This window comes from Callorhinus ursinus, unplaced genomic scaffold (assembly GCF_003265705.2).
Source record: "Callorhinus ursinus isolate GAN/ISIS: 27379988/994484 unplaced genomic scaffold, GSC_fseal_2.0 scaffold20, whole genome shotgun sequence".
Lineage (NCBI taxonomy): Eukaryota > Metazoa > Chordata > Mammalia > Carnivora > Otariidae > Callorhinus > Callorhinus ursinus.
In genome coordinates this window covers 23,206,503-23,234,051 of record NW_027397082.1, presented here as the reverse complement: position 1 = coordinate 23,234,051, position 27,549 = coordinate 23,206,503, and the positions used below count along the sequence as shown (strand labels likewise).

Genomic DNA, 27,549 nt, shown 5'->3' with positions numbered 1-27,549 from the left:
TTATGGCCATTATAAGAAATGGCCACAAAATTTTTAGTGATCTTATCAAATTCACCTCCAAGAATATGTCAGTTTAAACCCCCACATCTCTTTCCCATAGCTGGCTAAATGAAGGATAATACATTTATAGCAGACTATTAATAAGCTGTTCAAAAAAGAATATGCCCTATTTTTACATACCATCAAACAAAGACGTCCATGATATAGCATTAAGTAAAACCACTAAGCAAAGCAAGTTGGTAGAATGGTTTATGAAGTATGACGCCATTCATGATGAAAATGTATGTGTGCATAGCTGTGTACTATATCACATACATACACATATATATACCAGACTCACTGATGACAATGTCTATTTCCCCGGAGTTGGTTGAGGTGTGAATATGGAGAAGTGGGAGATTTTGACTTCATGCAGTTCTGAACTCTCTGATTTTTTTTCCTGGTGAATCTCTACTACTTTCACTTTCTGAATAAAAGAACTTACACAAAAACTTAATGGAATACCATTTCCTCTTTCCTCTTAGATTTTGAGTGGCAAATGCAGGTATGTACAATTTTTATCTTTTTTTTTTAAAAAAGCTTAAGAGTTTTTGATGTGCAGGAAGATTTGAAATTCTAGCTTTTCCTCTCCAAGCACATTGAAAACACTATTTTAAGGCTATAATTGAAAAAGCAAAAATTGAAATATGGAAAACAGGTATGGCATCCTAAAAATGCTAAGACTGTATTCTTATAACTTCTCTTTTGGATTTCTCGAAGTGTGTCCTAGTGGACTTTAACTAAATAGTTATAGAAGCCGATTGTCCTGTTTCTATAAACGTCTTTGCTGACATTTGCTGGCACCTTGAGTGGTATGGCTCACTTTTACTGCAGTGAGAGGGAAAAGCAAAATGTCCCGAGTGTCACCCCATTCATTTTCCATGTTTCCTGAATATGGGTCTTACCACCATGGACTCTAGCGATGAGTAAGAAAGGGTTACATGCTAAAGAGGCTGCAACTCCTCACTTGGGTAACAGAGAACCTTGTTCTCTTCCACCTAGCACAGGCTAGAATAATGTGTTATTTATATAAATGAGTGCATATATAGTGCTATGGAGTTTAACTTACTTTTTGATTTTGTTCATTATTCCACCTTCATTGTTCTTGATATCGTGGACCATCTTTTGAAGCTGCCTGCAAGAAACAAATTAAACATAAAATATTAATAACAAGGTTGATTTAAAAAAAAAAGTCTTCTGTCCTTGAATACAAAAAGAGAAAAGACCTACAATAAACCCCTCGAACAGTGTGAATCGTATTATATTTAATTAGGTTGACCATCTGCTACTTGAGTAAAGGGAAAGTGTGACTGATTCTGTAAGGAACGTGGTCATTGGGCCATGTCCCTGTCCCTGCCCATTGGATATCTGGGCCAGGCTCAGGCCCTGAAGACAAACTGTGGTTTCTAGATCTGTCCATTCTGAGGACACACGTGTGGCAAAAGCCCTCTGATAAACCTCACTGTTCACCCCTGATTGTCCTTAGAGCATTCACATTGCAAGATGGAGCTACCTTGAAGGACACATGAGCTGAAATCAGGTCCAAGATTTTTTTTTGGTGAACTTTACGAGGTAGAATCTGGAAAAACTGTCACCAAAAAGTTGTACATACATAGAAGCCATAAAGAAAATAATTAATGAATCTGACTGCATACACATTTGGAAACTCTGTAGAACAAAAAGTAATATGCATAAGACCAAAAGATAAATGATGTGCTGGAAAAAATATTTGTGACACAATAATAATAAGGACTCCATCTTTTGATTGGCAGAGAAATCTTATGACTCAGCAAAGTAATTATTAATAATTCAATAGGAAACAGGCAAAAGATGTGAACACATAGCAAACAGAAAAGGACAAGTGGCCAACAGACTAATGAAAAGATATTTAACATTACTTACATTTAAAGAAATCTAGATCAAAGCAACAATGAGACATGTTCTACTTATCAGATTGGTAGCAGTTGGAAGCAGAACTTCATGTGATAATACCCTGGGTAGATGGGGGTACAAGAATACAGATATTCTTGGGAATGCACATTGTTATAATCAATACCTGTTAAATTTTAAAACCTGCATGCCTTTTGACCCAGAAATTCTACTGCTAGTAATTTGCCATTATAAACATGGTCATAAAACCATACCATTATGTACATATAAACATTTTGCATAATAACCATAATCCTTCCTGACTCCCCACTAAAAAAACCTGGAAACAACCTAAATGCCCATCAATCATTAAAAGGGAACTAGTTATGTAGACTTTGATAAAGCCATACAGTGGACTACCACAGAACCTTAAAAAAAAGAAAAAAAAGAAACACATACCCGTATTGCTGACACATAAAAAAATTCCCCAGCACATATTAAGTTAAACAAAACTGTGAAGGAGAAAAAAGCAAAAAAGGAAGAAAGGAAAGGAAGTTCAGAATAATGTGTATCACATATTTTTTTCTGTGGGATGCGAAAGGACACGTACATTCCTATGAGCCAGCACATGCATAGCTTTTTAGAAGGATATGCAAGCAGTTATTCAAAGATTGTTTTCCAAGGCAATGGAGTATCCTCATACAAATTAGAAAAGGGTACCCCTTTCTTCTGGGTGGGCACCTTCATGGCAGCAGGGCACACAGCCTGGCAAACAGTCAAGGAAGGAATAAATCTCAGCCTCTACTTGTCCTCATAGCCGAGCGCCCTTGTATATAGACTGTGGAGTGAAAGCTGGCGGCTCCAGGGGGAATGGGGCCTTCCGTTTTATAAAAAGGAGACTTCCTCTTTACAATGAAGATTTTTCTGTATGATTTGAATGTTCATAGCTTGTGCATATATCATTTCTATTATGTTTTATATAGATATATAGAGAAAAATGTTAATAGGGTCAGAGTACAGGGCCATGGTTTTTCTCTTCATAATAACTTTCTGACTTAAAAAATGTACTTATATTTATATATATTTACATGTAAGTATATATTCATGTGTTATGTATGAAATATACATAATTTTATGTTGTATATAATGATGTATATAAATATATAAAATATATTTCTTATTTATATTTATATACAACTAAATTATATATATAATAAATTATATATATATATATATATATTTACAATTTCACACGGTTCTGTCATCAAAGAGTAAGATAGTTGAATTCACTTTTCAGGCAAGCCTTTCCTTTGTTCTGAGGAAACAATGTGCTTGAGCCCTATAGTTAACAAAATGTAAATCTCATACACAGCCATTGTTCTCGGAGAAAATTGTGATTTCCCATAAACCTGATCGCAGATTTCTCTAACTCTGGGAGATAGGCCTTGCATGGGGTAATATGAATAGTGGTGCACAATTAAGTTTGGCAGAGGTCTATGAAACCCTGTTGACTAGGGGGAATCTGGAGGAACATTCTCTGGCTCTGCATGGATTTAGGACGGGCGTGTTGCAAAGCTCTTCAGCGTGGGTGGTGCAGTTAGAGCATGGGAGGCAGCTTGCTGGAGGAGTGCTGCCTGGCCTGCCTGTTGGCATCTCTGCTGCTGAGTGTTAATTTAAGGCTAACTAACCCACCGAGGCTGATGTTCTGCTGTAGTTGTTGACTTGAGAGCCGTTGGGCACTGAGGGGTGGGGTGAGATTTACTGGGTAGGGATAGACCCTCCTCCCCTCAACCCTTCTGGCAAAAGGAAGACTCTCAAATAAGGAATGGGAACTTGCACTGGGGATTTTAGGGAGCTCTCTCCCCTTCCAGGTCTAATGACTGTTAGGAGCTAATCCTGAAGAGCATAGACCAACCAGAAGGATATTCATTGCTGGGCAGGTGGGGAGGGATATGAGAGTGGCTGGGTTTGGGCTCCATCTCTGAGAAGAGCCCTACCTGGCACCATCGCTAGCCATTTGCAATGAGAGAATTCCTCCCCATTGCCCCCGAATGTTCAGTGGTATCCTGTTGGTTGTTGTACCCTGGCCTCAGCCAGGCTGTGGGGAAAGGCGTGTTCCCTGGGCTTGGAGGAGCGAAGCGCAGAGGAAAGACAGGCTGGAGGGTGGAGTAGAAGGAGCAGAGAAACTTCTTTCAGGACAACCTTAAGCTGCATCTTGGGAAATTGTCTACAAAACTGGGGGACCAAATGAGGGACCCATGTTGGGATGTGGGGAGAGGTCGGCGCCAAGTGGTATTTTGGATAACAAAGGAAATGAGACCATATTTTATATCCCCAGTTAGGAAGGCTGCACTCACTAATTCCACTCATATGAGAACTCAGCAAAGCCCTAGGCTCAGCAGCAGAGAGGAAAGAAGGGATGAGGGAGAAGGGGGAACGGCTGCCCAACTGAGACACACAGAGGGATCCTAGAGCTGGACCCTTGAGTTGCCTCAGAACACCACAGGATTCTAGAGTTTTGTTCACATATATCCTGCACCAAACCCCTATCTCCTTTTCCTGCAGAACTCTAGGGAATCTCTGAGACAGAGGAATGAGGGAAAATGAAAGATAAGAGGTCTGGGCTTGGAGAGAAGGAGAGATTGAGGGAGAGAGAAGTTGGCATGGTTTGATCGGGAGGCAATTTAATAATTTCCAGTGCAGAACAGAAGGCAACTCTGGCTGTAAGCTGACTGTAATCGAACAAAACACCTTCAGGCTGAATTAATCCTTAACTAGGTTCAAGGACAAAATGAGTCAGTGTAAAGGATGCTCTCTGAAGTTTGTCAAGAATGGGACACAGAGTAAGGGGGAGCCAGGGGCTGATTTGTATAAGTAACTTTGCTGCAGGTGTAGATAAACAGATGTAAACTGTTGCATAAGTTTGATGTGATTTTGTCATTTGCTCAACTTGGTATCTGATGCTTTTTGGCCCTTCCTAATTTCTTTTCACTATATATTATTAAAATAATTATAATTATAATATGTAATTATGGCACATTGTCGAATTGTTTCATAAGCTATACATTTTGTGTGCAAAATTTTTCTTCTCCCTCTGCCACTCATTCACACAAATCCTGATGCCCACAGACTGTCAGTTACAGTCACCAAACTTCTATTACCTGGGAAAACACAGTGTCCCCCAAACTAAGATGTGATGATGCTCTCAGCTCATTTTATCAACTACTCTGTGTGATGCACACCTTTCCTCCTCTCTGGCATCCGCTTTGGAGCACTTTTTTGCTCTACTACAGCTAAAGCATATGCAAAAGGAATGTACAGCTGGACTGTTCCCAGATTTAAATACCAGCTGTCTCACTGTGATAAGTCATGGTTAGGTGAAAATAAGCATAAAACAGCTTCTCTTTGATTAGTCCTTTCAGAGATATCCTTCCGTGGATGGCAGAGGATAATAGGATCACAATTTAATTTTTAAAATTGTGATGACACAGCCATGTTCACGTAACAAAAATAAAATTAAGAACAGAACTTACCTAATATATGTTTTAAAAAGATGTTAATATGGTAATCCCTACCAAAATAACACCAGCATTTTTCACAGAGCTAGAACAAACAATTCTAAAATTTGTATGGAACCAGAAAAGACCCCGAATAGCCAAAGGAAAATTGAAAAAGAAAAGCAAAGCAGAAGGCATCACAATTTTGGACAAGTTTGTATGACAAAGCTGTAATCATCAAGATAGTATGGTACTGGCACAAAATAGACACATAGATCGATGGAAGAGAACAGGGAAGCTAGAAATGGACCCATAACTATACGGGCAACTAATCTTTAACGAAACAGGAAAGAATATCCAGTGGGGAAAAGACTGTGTCTTCAACAAATGGTGTTGGGAAAATTGGACAGCCACATGCAGAAGAATGAAACTGGACTACTTTCATACACCATACACAAAGATAAAGTAAAAATGGATGAAAGACCTAAATGTGAGACAGGAATCCATCAAAATCCTAGAGGAGAACACAGGCAGCAACCTCTTGGACCTTGGCTGCAGCAACTTCTTACCAGACACGTCTCCAAAGGCAAGAGAAACAAAAGCAAAAATGAACTATTGGGACTTCATCAAGATAAAAAGGCAACCCACGGAATGGAAGAAGATATTTGCAAATGACATATCAGATAAAGGACTAGTATCCAAAATCTATAAAGAACTTATCAAACTCAACACCCCCAAAACAAACAATCCAGTCAAGAAATGGGCAGAAGACATGAACAGACATTTTTCCAAAGAAGACATCCAAATGGCCAACAGACACATGAAAAATGCTCAGCATCACTCATTATCAGGGAACTACAAATCAAAACCACAATGAGATATCACCTCACACCAGTCAGAATGGCTAAAATTAATAAGTCAGGAAACATCAGATGTTGAGGATACAGAGAAAGGGGAAACCCTCCTACACTGTTGGTGGGAGTGCAAGCTGGTGCAGCCGCTCTGGAAGACAGAATGGAGGTTCCTCAAAAAGTGAAAAATAGGACGACCCTATGACCCAGCAATTACACTATTAGGTATTTATAAAGAGGATATAAACATAGTGATTCAAAAGGACACACATGCACCCCAATGTTTATAGCAGCAATGTCCACAATAGCCAAACTATGGAAAGAGCCCAGATGTCCATCAACAGATAAATGGATAAAGAAGATGTGGTATATATATACAATGGAATATTAGCCATCTAAAAGAATGAAATCTTGCCATTTGCAATGATGTGGATGGAACAAGAGAGTATTATGCTAAGCGAAATAAGTTGGTCAGAGAAAGACACCATATGATTTCACTCATATGTGGAATTTAAGAAACAAAGCAGATGAACATAGGAGAAAGGAAGGAAGAATAAAATAAGACAAAAACAGAGAGGGAGGCAAATCATAAGAGACTCTTAACTCTAAGGAACAAACTGAGGGTTGCTGGAGGGGAGGTGGGTGGGGGAATGGGAGAGCTGGGTGATGGGCATTAAGGAGGGCACTTGATGGAATGAGCACTGGGTGCTATACGCAACTGATGAATCACTAAATTCTACCCCTGAAACTAGAACTAACTTGAATTTAAATAAAATCTTGGGGGAAAAAAAGAAATAAAAGATGTTAATACATATCTTTAAGCAGCATGGCATTTCAGCATTTTAAAATAGTAAGCAGATTATACAAATAATTATAATTATTATTACTCATATAAACCAAATCAAATTATACATTCACTCCTTTGTCACTGATCTAAAATTTTTTTCAAGCTTTTGAATTAATGTCAACAAACTTAGTTTTTAACAACACCCTAAAGCCGTGTGCCCTAGGCTGAGCCTGGATCTCAAAAGATTTAGATCCCACAAGTTCTGAGTTGGACAAATCATTGTTTGAAAATTCCCAGTTTTTTGCCTTCAAAGAAGCAGCTTCCCACCTTCAACTGCACCTGAATCCCCGGGAGGGCTACTGAAACGCGGAAGGTGGGCCCCGCCCCCAGAGCTTCTGATTGGGTAGGTCCAGAGTGGGTCGGATAATTTGCATTTCTGACCTTTTGCTTGGGGCTGACTTTACTGGTTAGGAGACCACCCTCCACACCCTTTTGTGCTGTGGGCCTTTCAGTTGTGCCTAAGTTAAGCAAATAGATGCTTGGGGAAAACTCCTGAATCCCAGTGCGAAGTTTCAGACAATGAAGCTGAGCGGTCAGTTCAACAACCTCACTGGGGCGTGGGTTTTCCTGGGCTGTCCCTCCTCTGTGGGACTCTGGGCTTTTCTCTGTGTGGATTTAAACTACCCTCTGCCTGTATATTTTTATTTATTTGAGAGTCATGTGCTTTCTTCTCGAGCCATAGTCTGCGGAAGCAGCAGAGTGGTGATGGGCGTGCGGGGGGCGGGGGGCGTGCAGGATGAACGTGCCCCTCCCATTTGCAACAGTGAAAAAGGGACTGGACCTGCTTGGCGCAGAGCCGCATGGTAGGGACCATTTGATGACCTTGGGGCTAAGACATGACCATATCCCTGTCTGTGAGAAACGGGCTGTCACTCAGTCTGCAAAGACTCTCCTCCAGAACAGGAATCAAGGAAGATGAGCATGTGGGGGACAGGACTTGGGCTTTGCTACCTGGATGTTTCCCGTCTTCCTGGGGCCTCCTGGTTGTTGGTCCCTTCACAGGCTGACCTCTAGAAGGATTTCTACAGTGCAGAAGTGAGCTGGCCTTTAGAATGGTCTATGGCTGGGAGCAAAGCTGGGAAGACCTGAAGAAGGATCCAGGACACTGAGCGAAGCCTTGTCTAGTAGTAAATATAAATCATTCTCTGTGTTGTGCTTCCTTTCTGTTATTCCCCAAATTTCAGCAGAGACTTACTATGTGTTAATAAGTCTGTTGGATTGTGTGGAAATGAGGAAAGGGCCTGTGGCCAGAGGTGGAAAGAGCCTCAGGATGCCATCTGGGAGGGGGGGAATGGCTCCAAGAAGACGGGCTCATGGATCTGGAGACAAGCAGGAGCCAGGATGGAGCAGTGTGGGTTGTGTAAGCAGCCCTGGGACTCCCAGAATGCCAACGGCAGGAAATCTGGTAAAAATGGTTATAGGGGTACTGTATTTCGAATGGCGAAAAGGAATGTGACCTTTTTTTTCTTCAGAGTCCCAGATAAGTATGGCTGGTCACATAGGTTGTACAGTTTTTAATTTTGTGACTTTCTGATTTAAAAAAAAAGTAATATATGCCAAGTGAATAATCCTGAAAGGCTAAAAGGGCTACATACAGTATGATTCCAACTGGAATCTGGAAAAGGCAAAACTATGGAAACAGTAGAAAGATCAGTGGTTGTCATGAGTTCAGGAGGAGGAAGGGAAGGATGAATAGGTGGAACAGGGGATTTTTAGGGCAGTGAAACTATTTTTATACGATACTATCATGGTGGCTACACGTCACAGATGTATCAAAATTTGGAAATAATACTTAAAACTTCACTCTTAATTCCAGCCTCCACTATTAACATTTAATTAAACAGCCTTCTAATGTTTTGCTACGCATGTATATAGTAGGTATAGATTTTACATAATTAAGATCATACTTGACATTTCGTAACCTGCATTTTCCACTTATATCTCAAACATTTTCGTAAGTGACCATGATCCTGAGGCTTTGTCTGCTTAGCCAGCCAGGCTTTACCTGTATCTTTCCTCCCCCTGCAAACAGAGGGGCTTTTAATGAGCTGAAACTCCAATCTGGGTGGGTGTGACAGGGAGCAGTGAAATGTCAGGACCCCTATACTTGAGGGAGGGGAGAGAGAAGGCCAGACCAAACCCGAGCAGATCAGCATCAAGAGGTATGGAGAAGATCTGCTGGAGGTCTTGTTTCTGTGGGCCTTGGATGGGTGGCGGCGGGGGGTGGGGGGGAGGGTTGGGCCCAAGGGGCAGGAGAGAGTCCATCTCAGGTTCCCTCCTGTTCCTTCAAACCCAGATCACTCTCTGAAACAGTGCTTTCTAGAGGATGGTCTGAAGACTACCTAATGCTAGCAACTGTAAAATGAAGATATCTACCTCACAGTGTTGCTGTGAAGAGAATAAATAATGGATGTAAAGTGCCTGCCCACGCAGGCCTTTTCAGTTCATCGTAGAGGCTTGTCTTGCAGAAGACCCTTGGAGACCAGTTTAGACCAGGAACAAAGCTCCTATCTTTGACGTGCGCTAGAGACGGGAAGGGGACGCCTTCCCACCAGAGTTGATCTCCTGCAGGCCAGAAGGTGCTCCAGGATTGGGTTTGGTTATGGGGTGTCTCTGTTATTGTTGTTTTGTCAGTGTCTTTTGGGGGGAGGGTGATGGGTGGTGGCAGGGAGGGTTGGCTGAGAACATCCCCCAGCCTGGTGTGGCTGATTGCTACCAACATGTGGGAATCACACACTAACCACAGTTCTGCATAAAACAGGGTATTTATGTGCCCTGACATGAGTGGCATTTTGATCTTTAACCTACAGAAATACCTTTGCAAAAGATGAATTATTTTGAGTTCTTAGGGTGCCTTTAGTTAACTGACAAATGCTTCCATATAGTCAGCTATGTTCAAGTGTAAGAAGAGAACATTTTAATCAACACTAAGTTTAGTACAAGTAAAAATACTGTGCTTGTCAAAAAATTAAAGTAAATTAGAAACAAGAACTCAGATTGCTGGGTCCTCAACCACCTCAATGGAATAAAAATCCCAGGTGGGGCCCAGCAACCTGCATTTTAACAACCTTCTTGGGACTGGCGATTCTTAGGCACAGAGGAGGCTGAGAACCTTTATTAAAAGAAGCAAGGTGGGTTTATCTGCTTCTAGGCCAGCCTTAATCGCAAAGAGCACAAGAGAAGGCCCCCCTCACTCCCAACCTCCAGAGTATTTTCCCACCTGCCTGTATTGCTGAAATATCTTTAACAGCAAGTCTTTACTCCAAATGGGATGCTGAAGGCTTACACAGACACTCTCTCGCGCCAGGAAACTAACATACTGGCAAATAAGAGTTTTAGTCAACGGTGTGATGTCTGCTCTCAATAGGGAGAACGAGCAGAAAGGATGAACTGTGGGTGCCGACGACCAGGCTTTTACCTTCACGGATGCTCAGATCAATACAAATCTGACCCAGAGATACTTTCCGTCTGCCTGCCTCTGTTCCCTGGCAACCTGGCACCAGAGCAGGGACTCCAGCTCCAGGAGCTGAACACAAACAGCCCAGACTTGTTCACTGAGTATTTTTGAATTGAAGGTAAGAGATTACATCAATGGGCAGTCTCCATACATCTTCTTCTTGGAGGAGAGGAGGTCTTGATTTTGGCTACACAATAGAGTCACTTAGGGTGCTTTTAATAGTCCTCATGCCCAAGGCTCCCCCCACACCATTGGCTCTCAGGTGATTCTGATGTGTGGCCAAGGCTGAGAACCACCGGCAGCATTACCGTTTGGAGATTCCCCAGCAAAGACCCATCAGCTAAGAGAACATGAGGAGAGGAATCCATAGATGCTGATTGCCCTCCAGAAAGGTGTCTGCAGGTTGAGAGCAGCCCCGGGATGGAGAGGGACAGAACAGATGCAGGAAGGATAGACTGGTGGACGCAGGGCTCCATCAGAACCAAGGGAGCACTGGGAAGGCGGCTGCACATGGATAGTTTGGCCAGATCACCAAAAACTAGTCTCAGAAAATTCCTATTTTATAAAATACCTTTCCAATAATTTTTATTAAATACAGGAGGTGATTTAAAAGATGGCATTAGGGCGCCTGGGTGGCTCCATTGGTTTAGAGTCTGCCTTCGGCTCAGGTCATGATCCTAGGGTCCTGGGATTGAGCCCCACATTGGGATCTCCCTGCTCTGTGGGGAGCCTGCTTCTCCCTCTCCCTCTGCCTGCCACTCCCCCTGCTTGTGCTCTCTCTCTGTCAAATAAATAAATAAAATCTTAAAAAAAAAAGATGAGGAAACCTATTTAAAAAAATAAAATAAAAGATGGTATTATCTGCAAGAAGTATATTTTTTTGAAATTTAGTAGAAAAAAGTAAAAGGATCAGAAAACATCTTGCTTTCCTTTTAGCTCCTTAATGCATTCATAGAGGACCCTGAAAGGCAGGTTTTAGAAGGTTTTTGCACTTAGATCTCTCCAGGAAAGGTGGAATGCAAAGCAGTGTTAATCAGAGAAAATCCTTATTTAATCTGGATTTAGGAATGCATTAAAGAGGGTCTTAGACGAAAGAGACTCTTGGAAACAAAAAGAGCAGATAAATCCTTCCTTCTTCTTCCTCCCCAAATCTTAACCAAGGTTGGGGCTGGAGCTTTATCTTTTCAGTATCCGTGGGGCTGGTCCTCTGTGTGTGAGGGCTTGTCAGGGCCCTTCTCAGCTCTTGTTCCTAAACCCCAGCTTGCACCAGGCCACACCCTCCTCAAGAGCCTGTAGCAGCTCCACAGTGTCTCCCGAATAATCCTGCTTTTTCCTTTGGCTCACAGTTATTCACTCACTCAGAGCTCCTGGCACCCTGCTGACAGCCGGCTCTTTCCTGTGAATTATCTACATCTACGTGGTTCCGTACCTTAGAACATCTGTGCTCCCCTCACATCTGGCCGGTACCTCCAACATATGTGTTCCTAAGATCATTCTGGAGTAGCAATCTCTCTAACATTTTCCTTGACACATATATAGAAGCGAAGAAGACATCCATTGTCTTAACTACTTTACACGATGAAGGGATTTTTAAAAACATAAAGATCATCACTAGGTCTGCCGATCCTTTATCTGACTTTCTCCTTTCTTAGGTGTTTAAATGATCTCCTATTATTGACTCTGGATTTCTTTTTAAGATGTTACTCATCATTTCTGTAGTATATTTTATTTTTGCTGTTGAAATTTCAACACAAGCATATTACAGAAAGTTGAAGACTTCTGAAAAGGAAGAGACTAAGAAGACAATAGAATTTATAATCTGGTACCCTTATCCTTAGGCTTGAAACCTCTGGGCTTTGCTTGGACCCCTTCTTTCGGTCTGACTCTCTGTGCCCCATCATCAGCTGTGTCAGTTCACCTCTAGATGACCTTACCTGTCTGTCTCCTCATGCCTGCTCCTGGTCACAGCCACTGTGCTCCTGCGGGCAATGGACGACGCCCGCGGCCGCCCCTCTGGTCTCCCTCCTTCCATCTCTCCCCTCCGCCAAATGCATTTTCTTACATTGCCCCTCGTCATTGTGCCACCCCATGGATGAGGGGTCTTCGAGGTCTCCCCATTTCCCGCATGATGAAATGCAAACTCATTTGCTTGGCATTCAAAGGCCTTCACAATTTGGACCCCACAGACATTTTTAGACATAATTAACCCACTGCTATGAACCACAGTTGTTCTCATTCCCTCCCCTCCATCCAAGGCCCAGCTTAAGTGGCTCCTTCCCCCTTCCAGATAATTTCTCGGGCACGGGAAGGAGGCCACTTAGGACCGGAGTCCAGAGAGGTCGATTCTACTCTAATCTCTGCTGCTTCCTGGCTGTGCCCATCTGAGCAATTCTTGTTGCCACTCAGTGCCTCATTTTCTCTGGTAAACTGAGAAGACTGGATTCCAGGGACGCTCAGGTCTTCCGCAGCTCTGCATTTTACTTCCGTCTACCCTGGATTTCTAGTACTTCCGACAGTACTACGGATTGGTCGTTTTATCTCCAGGGCTAACAGCTACTTTTGAACTGTGATTTGGTTCAAGGGACATCTTTCCTATGCTGTAGCTTAAACTTTCTTTCCTAAACTCAAAATAGTTTTGTCGCTTCGGTTTATGGAAGGAATCCACGTGGATGTCTAGAAATGCATATGATACACACATGTAAAACTAGAAAGTATTCTTTGCTGGGCACGAGGCGGGTCAGAGGGCTCCGAGGACCTGGCCGACTTGAGGTCTTAAGCTGCAGTGTCCTGGGAGCTGGACCCTGCTGGGAAAATAGAAATCCACCAAGCAGAAGAGTGAGGAAGAGCAGCTGGGGGCAGGAACTGCAAGGGCAAAGGCTGAGACTCGAGACCTTCTGCCATGTTTGGGGACTGGTGAGACACAAACTGGGCTGACCTGGCACAGGCAGGAGTAGGGGTGAGACGCTGAGAGCAGCAGGATGTGGGGTGTTGCAGAAGGGTGTGATCAAAGATGAGGCTAGAGGCTGGGCACAGGGGGTCAAGGGCCTTGTTAGGTCGGGTTACAGGCAGCAGGAAACCCGTGAAAACCCACCCTGATTAGGCGGGGAGAACGGAGCAGGGCCTCAGTGTGGGGACACTGGTGGCCGGGAGACCAGTAGGAAAGCCCAGCCTGAGGTAGGGGGATACCAGAGGGATGACATCAAGATGCCCTTTAGGGCCTCAGCTGGGCAGAAGGAAGAACTGGTGACTGCAAGGTGGACCGTCCTGGGGCCCGAGGCAAAATAAATGGGCAGTACCGGTCCTGTCTTCAAGTAAAATGTCAACATCTTGTTCGTCATGAACTTTTTTTTTTGGTCCTACAATTTGATTTTTAAAATATTATCTTAAAATACTATTTATCTTAATTTACAGATGGGGACCTGTATTTGTTTTCTTTAGTCCACAAGTACTCTGTGAATACACACTGAGAAAGGCACGCGCAGGACAGAGCTAATGAAAATGAACACAGATCCTTCCCTCTGGAAATGCAGGAAAGGGGTCCCTTATGCTCCCAAATCACTTGACAAAAACCTGACTTATGTGAACTCAGAGGACTGGGGGATTCTCTGATTCGCACAAAATATCTTCCTTTTGGATAATTTCTGTCTCAAAGCTGAAGTCTCTGGTTGCAAACCATCATCTTGAACCAGAATGCCTCTTTTTAGTGACTGTTCTGCTATTTGCATGCGGCAGAGCCTGTCAAATTGGGGCTCCCCTCCTCTGCCTCGCCACAGCCTCTTCTAGTCCCGGCTCCGGGTTCTAGTCCCGGCTCCGGGTCCTCATGCCCCTCCTTCCTGTGGTATCATTGCTGCTATATTTAGATTTGCAAATGCAGCAGCCGAGGGGTCCACGCTGCAGATGGCACGGAAGTTTTGACAGCCCCTTTCATGGTGGAGGAAGCCTCCCAAGGCAGAGGTAGCACCCCCGCCCATGTCCCAGATGCAGATCCCCAGGCCCAGAGAGATCATGATGCTTGTCTCAGACCACACGGCTTGGGAACTCCGACTCCTAGGTTTGCCTGTCATTAAGGTAGTCACAGATATTTGGCAGTGGGAGAGACTTTAGGAATATCCTGGGTCAATCCCCTCTTGTTATAAGTGAGGAAACTAAGTTCTAGACAAATGTTGCCTTTGCCCCAAGATTGATTAGCTAAAGATTCCCCCAGTCCTTTCCATCACACCCTGTTCTTTTCCTTTCCACACACTGCTGGAGGCTCCTGCCAGAGGCTCAGCTTTTCCATGGCAGGGACTGTTCTACATTTTTGTGCCTTGGTTACAGTGCAAGCCCAGGAAGTAGGGCCGGTGTCAGACTCGGATCATCAACAGCAGCAGCAGGAGAAGCCAGCGTTTAGTGAGCATGTATTATGGGCCTGGTGCTTTGCACGCATTACCTCAGCTAGCCCTCACAACCCTGTGAGGTAGATCCTTTATTATCCTCATTGCTTCTTGTGGTGAAAAAATAAGCACATGACATAAGATGGATCATCTTAATTACTTCTAAGTGTCTAGATCTGTACTGTATTCACACAGACATTGTATATTCACATGGTTGTGATGATCTCAGTTTTTGTAGATGAGAAAATATTTGCTCAGAGGAGTAAAGTAATTTGCCCCAGGTCCTACACTTAGTAAATGACAGCTGGGATTCAAAACCAGGGCTTTTGACTCCAGAGCCCATGCTCCCAACCAGCCCTGAATAACCTGTGCTGGCTTGTTTCAGCCTGACCCCTCACGCACGCATGTGGCGGGCTTCAACACGTGCCTCTTTGGGCACTTCTGTCTCTCTGTCCCTAGAGAACACAACCAATCCCTCTACCAACCAAGCAGTTTTTACTGGGGACACATGTGCCCTACTACTGCCCCGCTGCTGGTGCCCAAGAGCTGACTTGTAGCCAGAGGGGAGTGTGGGCTCCCAGGGGCCTTTTTCGGTCTTTGGAGAGGGGCAGAGAACAAAGAGGAAGGGACAGATTGTAGGAGAAGGGGGAGAGAGTAGTGCAGGCAGGTGAGGGGAGGGCGGGAATGTGGTTGGGGGCCCTCTGGGGTCTGGGCCACGTTGAGAGCCAGAGTGGCTGGACTCACCAGAGCACCATGTCCCCATGAGTCCCTTCTCAGCGCCCTAGTCAGAAAAACCACCTAGGAGCCCTGGAGTGGAGGACCGCGTGCCCCTACCTGCAAGCATCTCACTGTCAGGGTTCTTAACCAGCCATTAACCGGAGAAAGTAACTTGCAAGTTTCTCCAAACACTCTACCATTTCTTTCTTTCTTTTTCCCACTGAGATCTGCAAATATTTTGTGGTCGTCTTCGGCGTGTCTGAACTGCTGATCTGGGTTATAAGCAGACACAAACTGGGCTGACCTGGCACAGGCAGGAGTAGGGATGATCCTACTAATACCCTGAATCCTTTAAAAAAAAAAAATCCTGACACGCTTTACCCTATCAGAGGCAGCTGGGTGTGGGACACGGCATCCTGATGAGATGGCAAGGAAAATATGCTAAACTAGTTCTAAAAAGTTCTTAGAAGATTTGCCACTTGGTGTGACAGGAGAATCTGTCACAGCTCTTCCTCCTGGTCTGTGGGGCCTGCAGGGATGCAGCCCTTTTCAGGGAGCACCGAGGCAGCCTTGCTGGTTCCTGCACTCAGCCAGTCATGCAGCAGGGAGGCACGTGGGTAAAGGGAAATCTCTTCCCCAAAATGATACACAAGAAGATTGCAAAACTCAAAAAAAGTTCCAGGAGGCTCCTGTATCCACAGATGACAGACTATCTATTTGGAAGAGTCCCCAGAGGTCATGTTATTTAATCCTGTCACCGTGCTCAGCTTTGGTATGCTCTTGGTTCTAACATGGTGCACACGGCAGAAATTTTGCTATGTTCACAGTCTCTCCTCCACCAGCATGAAAATTACCATGTGGGAGTGGTAACTCCCAAACAATAAATCTGTAAGACGATGTGACACGTAATTCTAATCACGTTTCGGAAAAGGCCGAAAACCTAAGCCTACATGATGCTAGAGAAGGAATGTGTTTTTAAGAATTGGAGCTTGTTCCTTTAAAGATTAACCTTGATGGGGGAAAAAAAAAACGAGGCTTGCCTATGTCTATGTAGCATAATATATTGTCATCCACTTGTCTGGGCATCCATTTCAATAGCTAAAAGCAAAGATATCTTCAGGGAATAAAGAATGATTTTGAGGGACAGTATTTCCAATACCTTGAAGAAATTCGACTCAATTAAGCTCATTTCACTGAGATCTGAGTAAAAGAGATATTGGGGAATATCAGGTGTAGGGATTGAAGTGGAAAGAAGCATTGCCATTCTTAAAAACCATCCAGAGTGCTTATTAATAATACATTAAAAAACACTTCGAAACAATATCTAATTGGTCAAAGAAAAATATGATCATGGGTCCCCGAAATATAGTATTTTATGGTAAGCATGGAAAATAATTTCATTATCAATTTTTTTATTGCAGTAAAATACACATAATGTAAAATTCGCAGCCTTCAGGAAATTCACAATGCTCGCAACCACCATCGCTGTCTAGTTGAAGAAGGTTTGCATCACCCCAAAAGGAAACCTCGTACTCGTAAAATGGTCATTAGCAGTTTCTTTCTTTTTTTATTTTTTTAAAGATTTTATTAATTTATTTGTCAGAGAGAGAGAGCACACAAGCAGGGGGAGCGGCAGGCAGAGGGAGAAGTGGGTTCCTTTCTCAGCAGGACTCGATCCCAGGACCCCGGGATCATGACCTGAGCTGAAGGCAGATGCTTAACCGACTGAGCCACCCAGGCGCCCCTCATTAGCAGTTTCAAAGCAGATTTCCAGGGCTCCTGGGTGGCTCAGTCGTTAAGCGTCTGCCTTCAGCTCAGCTCATGATCTCAGGGTCCTGGGATCGAGCCCCACATCAGGCTCCCTGCTTGGCCGGAAGCCCGCTTCTCCCTCTCCCACTCCCCCTGCTTGTGTTCCCTCTCTCGCCGTGTCTCTCTCTGTCGAAAAAATAAATAAAATCTTAAAAAAAAAAGCAGATTTCCCCCCATTTTATTTGGAGGTATTTGCCGAAATTGCTTTTGTTTTAATCGTGTCAAGAGGTTGTTTTCAGCATTCATCAGGTATATTAGGCCCAGTCATCTGTAACTGGTTTGCAAATGTGATCATTTTTGAATGTGGAGAGGATAGGAAATGAAAAGACCTTCTATTGTTTAAAAAAAAAAAAAAAGAACTTTGACCCTGAAAAGTCTGTAAAGACTGTTTAAAAGGCAAAATAGTCACATAGACATTGAGGCCCCAGTTTTCCAAGGATTTGGTATTACATTTGACATTTTCTTTGTGAAGGTACATTTCTCATGTTTGTATTTTATTCTATCATAGTGGTTTGCACTAGAATAAAATGACTGTTTCCTTCCTGCCGGGGATCAACTGTGGACATTACGACGCTTCACTTGTTTAAGAGATTATTCTTCCACCTGCGGCTTTTTACACTTTGAACCCAGTGAAGTTAAAAAGTCAACTGCAAAAATAACAAATTGGATGGGGAGGACACTTCTTTCCACCTTTGAGCTCAGGTCTCCACCCTTCAGGGAGCACCCTTAGCCACAGCCCCCCACCCCCAACTCCCTTGGCTTAGGTATGGTTTCCCTCCTCTGACCTTTCCCTCCTTCTTATCACCAGGCTCTTCCTGGACAGTGTTCCATTCTCTGAGCCCAACAACTGTTGATTGAGCCACTTCTGTGTGGGAGACAAGAGCCCAGCCATCTGCCCTCCAGCCCGCAGGGGCACTGGGTACGGATAGTGCCTTTATGCCTTAACCTATTCCCCTTTGTGAGGTTTAATTTTGAACCAGGACTCTGAGACACACTGCCTTATCCCACGTGGTTGCCTCTCCAATGACACAATCTGGGGATTTGGGGGAAGGAAGTATCCATTGAGCTCTTCCTCTCTAACACATTCACTGCTACAATACACCCCTATTATGTTGTATATTATTATAATATAGGATATTACGGATATTACTTTCCAGATGGAAAAAGCTGAGGCAAAAAGGGATTAAGTGACCTCAAAGACCACGAGCTAGGAAGTACAGAGAAGCGTTCAAACCCAGGCCTGCCTGATTTCAAAGATCATCTTCTTTCCAGTACAGCAAAAACACCTTTCTTCAGTTATGCCACACTGGTCCTCTATGCTCAGTCTATGTGCAAAACCAACTCTTCTCTTTATAATTACAGCTTGCTCTCAGTTGACATAAACTACTGTGGGAGCGTTCTTTGAAAAATATGTATCTGTAGATACCAGACGTGCCTGGGTCAGCATGGAATTCAAGTCTGGACCAGGAAACACGTCAAAGCCTGAAATCCTGACGGGCATGGTTCTGCAGGGCTTCACTGGGGTCTCTCACCAGCGAATTAGTTGCCTTTTAGTTTAAAAAAAAAATGCCCAGGGAAAATACAGAATACAAACTAAGCTAGACTAAACTTTGTTGGCCAGGGTTAATAAAGGGGGGTGGGTGGCGGCTCTCCCTTCTCCTCACAGGCAAATGGGGAGATGTGGTTCTGGAGCAGGCTCTGCTGGTGTGAGCTTGGTTAAGTAACTTCCCCTCTCTGGGCCTCAGCTTTCTTGCCTCCAAAATAATGGAGCTAAAGCATTGCCAGGAAACCTCTGTGACCTGGTGGGAGCTTCCCCACTGATGATGTCTGTGTCCTTGCATAGAGCAGGGCGAGCAGGCTCAGGGAACCTGTGGCCAGCACCAGCTACATAATTTCTGGGGCCCAGTGCAAACTGAAAATGCAGGGCCCCTTGTTCAAAATTATTAAGATTTGTAGGACTGCAAGAGCAAAGCGTTAAACCAGGCAGGGGGCTCTGGGAGCATGGGGCCTGTGTGGCTGCATGACCACCCATCTCAGGAGCTCAGGGCTCTCTGCTGCACGTTCCCTCCATGGCGGGGATAAAATCGGGAGTTAGCTTGCTGGGAGATAAGGACGCCCCTGGGGTAATGTGATCCTTTCTCAGGAAAGTGGCCACACCAGAGAAGTGTGGCTCATCAAGGAGAAGCAACATGCTCCTTAAGCCACTTCCTTGTCTGGCTTTTGAAGCGAGCACCGAAAGAGCCATGCGGGACTGGGGAAAATGGCCTGCTTGGGGGTCGAGACCAGAATGCTGTTAAAGGATTGTAAACACATCAAGTCGAAAATAAGCCTGCAGGAGGAGCTGCCCGCGGACGCCCTTTCAAAAGGGAGGTGAGGCAGGACCGGCAGGAGGATGTGGGTCCACCCCAGAGGAGCAGGGACTTACAGGAGGAGCTCCATGGGAGCAGCCAGTCCTCAGCTGGAGAACACGGTACAGGTTGGGAAGGAAGACTAACCTGCTCCTGGATGTGTGTAGAACTGGGCATGAGAACACACGAGCCAATTGGGAGGTTCACGCACAGCAGAAGCGATGGACCCGAGGTATGACTCCCCGAGAGAGGGTTTGCACTGGCTGTGCATGCTCCAGCATCAGAGCTTGGCACAAAAACCACTTCCCTACAATGTGCTGGGAGCCTTGTGGCCCCAGGACCCGGAAGCCTGCAAGCCAGGGTCCCACTTCAGGGTTCACCTCTTCCTTGATCTGGAGGCGAGACTCACACGGGGGCTGGAATTCTACCCCACAGCAGGTGGGGCCCATTTCTGGAGCAACAGGTGTGCCATCCTCTGAACCTCTGATCATGGGCTGGTCCCTGGGGGCCCAGGAAGTCCAGCAAGTGTGTGCAATGAGAAAACTAAAGATGTCCCTGAGGCTTAGACATCAACAACCCTGAGCTAATAGACACAAGATCACCTGAAAGAAGCAGAATGACCCTAGGTCAGTGAGATTTAAGAGGGGGCTGGCAGATGGGAATCACAAAGCCAACGACACAATGTGTCTGACAGGGAAACAGTGGCAGCCCCTCTGACCACTATCCTACAGAGAAAGAGTCTGGGTAAGCCGACTCAGATGGTTTCCTTGGCAAGGTCACATCTACAGGGGGCAAGAGCACTGTCGCCCCTTTGGCTTGGAAGCAGGATCTAGGGTCACCCAGGAGGCTTGAGCATCTGACAGTACCGCATACAGCAGCCCTCCGAATACATATCCTCTCACCGTTTCCAATAGCGTAAGAGAATCAGGCAAACTGTTCACCTCTGCATAAGAGTGACATGAACTTAAAGAGTCGTGGGAAGCTGGATATAGGATTACTTTACAATAGAGCAGGCATAAACTCTTAAGAAAAAGTTTCCTCCTCAACACCCATCCATCAGTTTCACAAAATATACACCCATGGCCCCAGGGAGAGACCAGGCAAGAAAGGGTGACTACTGCAGCAACAGCACAAACTACCCCAGGGGATGGCAGAGTTATTCCGATCCGAGCCACACAGACTCTGCTGCAGGATCTTCACATGCGACTGAGAAGATGGTTAAAGGGCAGACAGGTACAGATCATCTCCCCTCCACCCCTCGATATTTTATCCCATAACGCTCTACACATGGACCTCAGGACAACACATTCTGCTCTAGGACCAGCACAGCATATCCACCTCTGTTCAGAGTTTGGCTATAGGATCAGCTTCATAAGCCCTTGGACTGCCTAAGAGCTATGTTATCACTTAATTTGCTTTTTATCCCAACTCGAAGGATTTCCACTCATGGTTTACCCAGTTTGCTTACAGAGGTAGAAACAGAGACTATTCCAAGATGACCTTATGTCTGGAGATCTTTCCTGCTTTTATTTCTCTGCCTAGGAGAGAACAACATATACCCCAATGGTTCACATAGGTTGTGGAATCAAGTTTCGTTTGACACTAATTTTTTCTTTTTTTAAAACAACTCATTGAAATATAGGCCCAAACACCTCTGGCCCTTCTCCTTGGCAACCCCTCATCCAAACCATCCTAGACAGAGGAAAATCAGCCCAGTGAGCAGAGGCCGATCAATTGCAAAGATATCTATGACATATTCTAAACGTTGACTGCATACCAACTCCGTAAGAACAGAGAAATGAGGAAGCACTTCCAGTGCCAGACAGGACGCATTTACTTAGTCTGAATCTGTTTCTCAACAGCTGCACTAGTGACATTTTGGGGCAGGCAGTTCTTCACTGTGAGCACTGCTCTGTAAATGCAGGATGTTTAGCAGCACCCCTGGAGTCTACCTCCTCAGTGCCAGTAGCACCCCCCCAATGGTGACAATCAGTTGTCCCCTGGAGGGCAAAAGTGCCCCTGGTGGAGAAGCACTGATCTAAATGATGCAGCCATGCCTTCGGGGAGGGCAGCAGAAGGATGCTTCTAAGGGGTTACTAAAAAGCCTCTGAGAGCTCTCAGTTTCCCTGCAGCAAGCTGTCATTCAATTTTTCTTCTTTTTTTAAAGATTATTTATTGATTGATTTGACAGACAGAGAGAGGGAGAGCACACAAGCAGGGGGAGCGGCAAACAGAGGGAGAGGGAGAAGCAGGCTTCCCACTGAGCAGGGAGCCCGATGCGGGACTCGATCCCAGGACCCTGGGATCATGACCTGAGCTGAAGGCAGACGACTAACCGACTAAGCCACCCAGGTGCCCCCATTCAAGTTTTCTTATTCATATTCTTTGACAAGCCTAGATTCCTTGTTGCTACTGCATGAGGGCAATAGTAAGATCCTCTTTGAAAATGAACCAAAGAGTAAATTCTCTACTGAACAGACAAGGTTAGTCACCTATGGGGGAAAATCAAGAGACTATCTGTAAACGAGTGCCCTGAAGCATCTGATACCAGCCCAGACTCCTCCAGTCCACTGATGTAGGAGGCCTGGCTGCAATGTAATTGTGGTTCGGTTCTTGAAAACCTAATTAAGTGTATCGCAGCCCACTGGGAGGCCAGTTGCATGAAAAGAAGGGGGTTGTTCAGCTATAGCATGCAAACAACCACTGGATCCTGGAGAGAGGGTGCCTTGGATATGTGGACTCTGGTTTAGGGTTTTCCTGGCAGAACCATGCCCAGAGTAGGTGAGGAAAAGTGCCTTGAGTTTTCTTAGCTGATGGTCCTGAAAGCTACAAACACTAAGCAAATTCTAGTAATGTGGCTCCAGTCAGCTTGCCCAAAGGAGAAAGAGGTCTTGTCTGAGGATTCCGTCCATTGGTGTGACACGGATGTCCCAGGTGAGCAGATTCTCAGCTGACATAATGCAGGTGGGCAGTGTGAAGAGAAGTACTTCCTGGGAAGTCTGTCTTATCTCTACCAGTAGATGCTATGCTTTCTTTTCACCCTCCCACTTTACCACTGGCCTTTGCCCTAAGCTTATAAAGAATGAGAGGAGAAATGCTCCCAAACACATATATATTCAAGAGCTGCTCCACCATGAGCCCCTGGGCAGCTTCCTGCTCTGCCTACCCCTCCAGTTAGAGGGGGTTGGATCCATTACCATGAGTAGGAAGAGAGACACCAAATGGTCATTCATGATGTGTGGGTTGAACTACTGGTTATTGTGTTTCCTTTTTATTTACTTGTTACACTGACCATGAAGCAGATGTCATTCTGGGCCCTTCAGCCCATGTTGTCTTACTTGGTCTTCATAATGAGCCTATGAGGAAGGCATCTCTAGTTTTATTTGACCGTTGAGGAAACAAGCTTACAGAAGTTGAGTGACTTCCTCAGGACCCATAGCTAATAACTGGAAATTAAAATTCAACCCTTTTGGGCTCCAACTGCATTGTCCTTCTGAATACATCACAGCAACCAGACGTCTAGGTGACCTCCTTGGCTGCTGTCTAGCTGTGTTCTCTGACCCCACTGTCCAGGCATGGACAGCTTTCAAAGACTGGTGATTCAATCAGGAAATATTTCCTGAGGGCCTTGGGATAAAAATCTTTGAAAGCTGCCCATCTCTAAACAGTGGGGTCAGAGAATGGTCTCCATGCCTGAAGGATCACACAGCATCAGAGCTAAGAGGACTTTGGAAACTGTCTGGTCCAAACTCCTCATTTTGTGGATGGGGGACACAAGGGAGAGGAAGACCTATCTAGGATGATGTGATAGGAAAGCCATATATAGAATATATGGAAGCATCATAAAAGATAGACTACAGGGCATAGGAGGTGAATGGAGGTGCAGGCAGGGGTGAACCAAAGTTAGGACTGATGATGATACCACTGATGGAAACAGGGAATATCAGAGAAGGAGCTAGTGGCAGAAGGTGAAAAGAAGGTGAATTTGTTTCTTTTTTTTTTTTAAGTGATTTCTACACCCAAACATGGGGCTCAAACTCAGTACCCTGAGATCAAGAGTCACATGCTCTACCACTTGAGCCAGACAGACACCCCAGTGAATTTGTCTCTGAAGAATTGAACTTGAAAAATCAAGTAACTGGAAATTCCAATTGAGGATTCCAAGACCTGAGACGTTAAGTCATGTCCCAGAACCTGTGAAATTAGATCTCCAAGTGAGAGTCCTATTGGTGAGACCCAGACACCCAAAACAGGGCTCTGCTCTGCTCAACAGTTGTATTAGCCACTTAGAATAAGGCAGAGGAGGGGTGTTTATCATATCTACAGTCCTTGCAAAGCTAAATGCCACAGGTGTCACAATCCACAAAAAACACAACCAAAAGAACTAAAAAGAAGAACTGAAATGAACATAAACTTTATCAAGGATTAATGTTTATGATATCAATTGTGCACCTATGGAAATTATAAGAAAGAATAACAATGATAATAATGACTACCATTTTTTTAATGATTTTTTTTCAAGATTTTATTTATTTATTTATTTGAGAGAGCAAGAATGAGAGAGAGAGAGAGAGAGCACAAGAGGGAAGAGGGTCAGAGAGAGAAGCAGACTCCCCGCTGAGCAGGGAGCCCGATGCGGGACTCGATCCCGGGACTCCAGGATCATGACCTGAGCCGAAGGCAGTCGCTTAACCAACTGAGCCAGCCAGGCGCCCTAATGACTACCATTTTTAAGCTAATAATTGTTAATGTGCCAAGATCATGAAGTGCCCTTGATGGACACTCACTATTTTTCTATTTTTGTGGCTAAGAATTTATGCAAATCCTCATATAAACTTTGATAAACCTAAGAATATAAACACAGCTCTTCACTTCTACTGTCACCTGGTGCCAAATAATTGCAGTTAGGCAACCTTCTGAACTGGTGCTAACTAGTCAGGACAGAGGATGCAAACCACAGGGATCAAGGACTTCATTTCCTTATTCCTCATCATCCCATCTAATTACAGAAAAGATTTAAGATGGTGCTTCAAGTCCCTGTGTTTACAATTTCATTTCTTTGAAAAGTTCCACATCAACAGTGCATATTTTACCAAAAGAAGCCAATTCTGTAAAGACAACTGAGTAACCAAGTGGAAAAAAAAAAAGTTACTTCTGCCTAAGCAGATGAGTGTAGGGTATGATTATCCACAATATAATTTTGGTTTCCTACCCTATAATCTATGGTTGCATCTTGCCTATTGACCACTCTGTGATTAAGCTGGACTTGATCCCGAGGGGGTTGTGGGGGGGATCATAAAGTGATTCAGGTTCTATTGCCTTTCTTTATTTAAATTCCCATATGGATTTCCTAAAAGGGGTTCTAAGACTTCCTATAGCTCCAGGTTATGGAATGTTTGGAAAGGACTTTGTGAAACCCTCTTGCTCATTTGAGGGAAGCTGTAATATCCATGCCTTCTTAGTTGCTTTGGCATGTCTTTCCTACTGCTCCTTTCCTTTCCCTTCTCACTGTTGTGTCCCAAGTCCAGGCCCATAACGCCAGATGCTTGGGTTCCTGGACTGCCCCCATTACAGAGTATCCCTGCCCCCAGCTCCCTGCCCCTCTAGTCCATCCTGTCACCCGTGACATCTCTAACCCTGTAAACCATTCTCTAACCCCCCATGTGTAGAGCCCTCACCATCCTTTGTGAGCTGGCCCCACCCTACACATCCTACCTTATCAGGACCTTCTGGTCCCATATACTCTACTCCATAGTCCCTGCTGGACAGAACACTTTCATCATCCCACCAATGAACTGTGCTCAAGGCCAGCCCCAAGTGTCAGTTTCTCTATTTCCTTCCTCCCGGCTCATTGCTTTTCCTCCAATTCTCACACTACTTTTGTCTCACCCACCTCTCAAACCTAGCTCTTGAAGTATCTTCTCCATGAAATCTTTCCTGGCTACTCCAATTCTTTTCTTATACTCATTCAGTCACTTACTACTTTCATTGATTCACCTGCCCCCCTCCCATGAGGGTGTAGTGACTCCAGACCAAGGGAAAGACTGAGGTACCTTCTTGTCCCCTGTCAGTGCAGGTCATACCACAGCACTCACCAACGTGCCCTTGAAATGGCTGACCAAGCCAACAGAGCCTACCCGTGCCAGATCAGCAGTTCATTTCAAACCACCATTTACCAAGCACCTACCAGGTGTAAGATCCATATTCTCACTGTGAAGGGCAGTCTCGCCGCCAGTTCCAGACTAATTTCTCTTACATTTTGCCTCAAAATCTCTAATTCTCTGACTCCTTATTGTTTGCGAAAACGTACTTGCTACATGTGTCACATCACCCATGAAAAACAAGTTTAAATGGTAGCTGGAATATAAAACACTCATTGAACATTTAAGTTCTAATCTTCAAGGGGCGCCTGGGTGGCTCAGATGGTTAAGCGTCTGCCTTCGGCTCAGGTCATGATCCCAGGGTCCCGGGATTGAGTCCCGCATCGGGGTCCCTACTAGGCGGGGAGCCTGCTTCTCCCTCTGCCTCTGCCTCTCTCTCTCTCTCTCTCTCTCTCTCTCTCTCTGACTCTCATGAATAAATAAATAAAACATTTTAAAAAAAGTTCTAATCTTCAAAAACTATGATACTGTTACAATGAGAAAAAAAGATCTTCAAAATCAAAATTTGGGACATTGTCTTTTCCATAGCTCAGAGGAGTTTTTTGATTCTTGCTCCTTGGGCCACTTGTGGGTTTTTCTTTCTAAGTGGCTTTTTATAGATCATTATTATACTGACGTAAGTACACTGGAAAAACAGATCTCATGTCCCCAAGCACTTGTGATATACACCCACAAAATAAATAAGAGATAGTGCAACTACAATGAACATACATGGTTACAACATTCCTTAACATTAAACATTCAATATTAATCCACAATGAAATGGTTAAGGTTTCAGATTAGACAAACCCTTTCTTAGGCTAGTTTGTTGTATTCAGATTCTGAAAGCTGACCTTTAGTAGAATCTCAGCCGTTGGCTTTTTTTTTTTTTTACTGTTTCTACAGAATTTTCTACCTTAATCTTTCAAAGGTAAAAGGCAGCTAGAATAAGCCCACTTGTTCCTACATATTTCTTTAAAAACTCAGTCTGCTTCCCTATAGCAATTGCCACCCATTGCCTTACAACTAGCAAAGTATTCCAGGATTTCAGTATTTCTCACACGCAGTAAGAGCATTTAAAAAAAAAAGGAGAAGAAGCAGCAGCAGCAGAAGAAGTATTGGATTGGGGAAAATCTTACCTCAACTTCTGACTGGCAGGGACAGTTATTTTATTAAGCTTGTCCATTCTTTTTGTTAATTATAAGAGCCACGAATAAGAGTCAGTGGTCACGTCAGCAGTCCCTGGCCCTCCTAGGGAGAAGCATGGTAAGCCTTTGATCTCAAGGGTCCCAGTCACTTGAGTCTGATTTCCGAGAGTGCAGCCTTCTGGCAAACACCCTACACTAGGGAGAAGTAAAACTTGCTCGAGCACATAGTCAAGTTTCATGTTTCTACATAATCATGTGATCTGGGTAGCCAGCCAGCTTGGCTGATTACTCCACGTTGTGTAAACTTTAATAGTGAAACCTATTGGACATGCAAATTTCTTTGCAGCTGCTTTCTTTTATAACCAGATTTGTAACCAGACCAGGACTGGCTTCTGGCTGGTCACTACTTCCTGTTGTCTCAAACACATAGAGTCCCTGTTTCCAGCAGGTGTCA

The 27,549-nt window shown here is 44.4% G+C and overlaps 1 protein-coding gene across 2 annotated transcripts in view; it reads right to left on the bottom strand.

Moving 5' to 3' along the window:
• The window catches only part of BLNK (B cell linker), a 78,808-nt gene extending 51,476 nt beyond the window's left edge, over positions 1 to 27,332 (bottom strand). Inside the window, exons 1-2 of one of the 2 annotated variants that reach the window (XM_025880798.2) lie at positions 27,087 to 27,332; positions 1,109 to 1,174 (exon numbers count right to left, since the gene is read on the bottom strand). In XM_025880798.2, the coding sequence (XP_025736583.1) occupies positions 1,109 to 1,174; positions 27,087 to 27,133 (113 nt within the window). In that variant the 5' untranslated portion in view covers positions 27,134 to 27,332. The remainder of the gene's footprint in view (positions 1 to 1,108; positions 1,175 to 27,086) is intronic. The other variant, XM_073904392.1, reaches the window with a different exon arrangement.
• Positions 27,333 to 27,549: the final 217 nt, after the last annotated feature.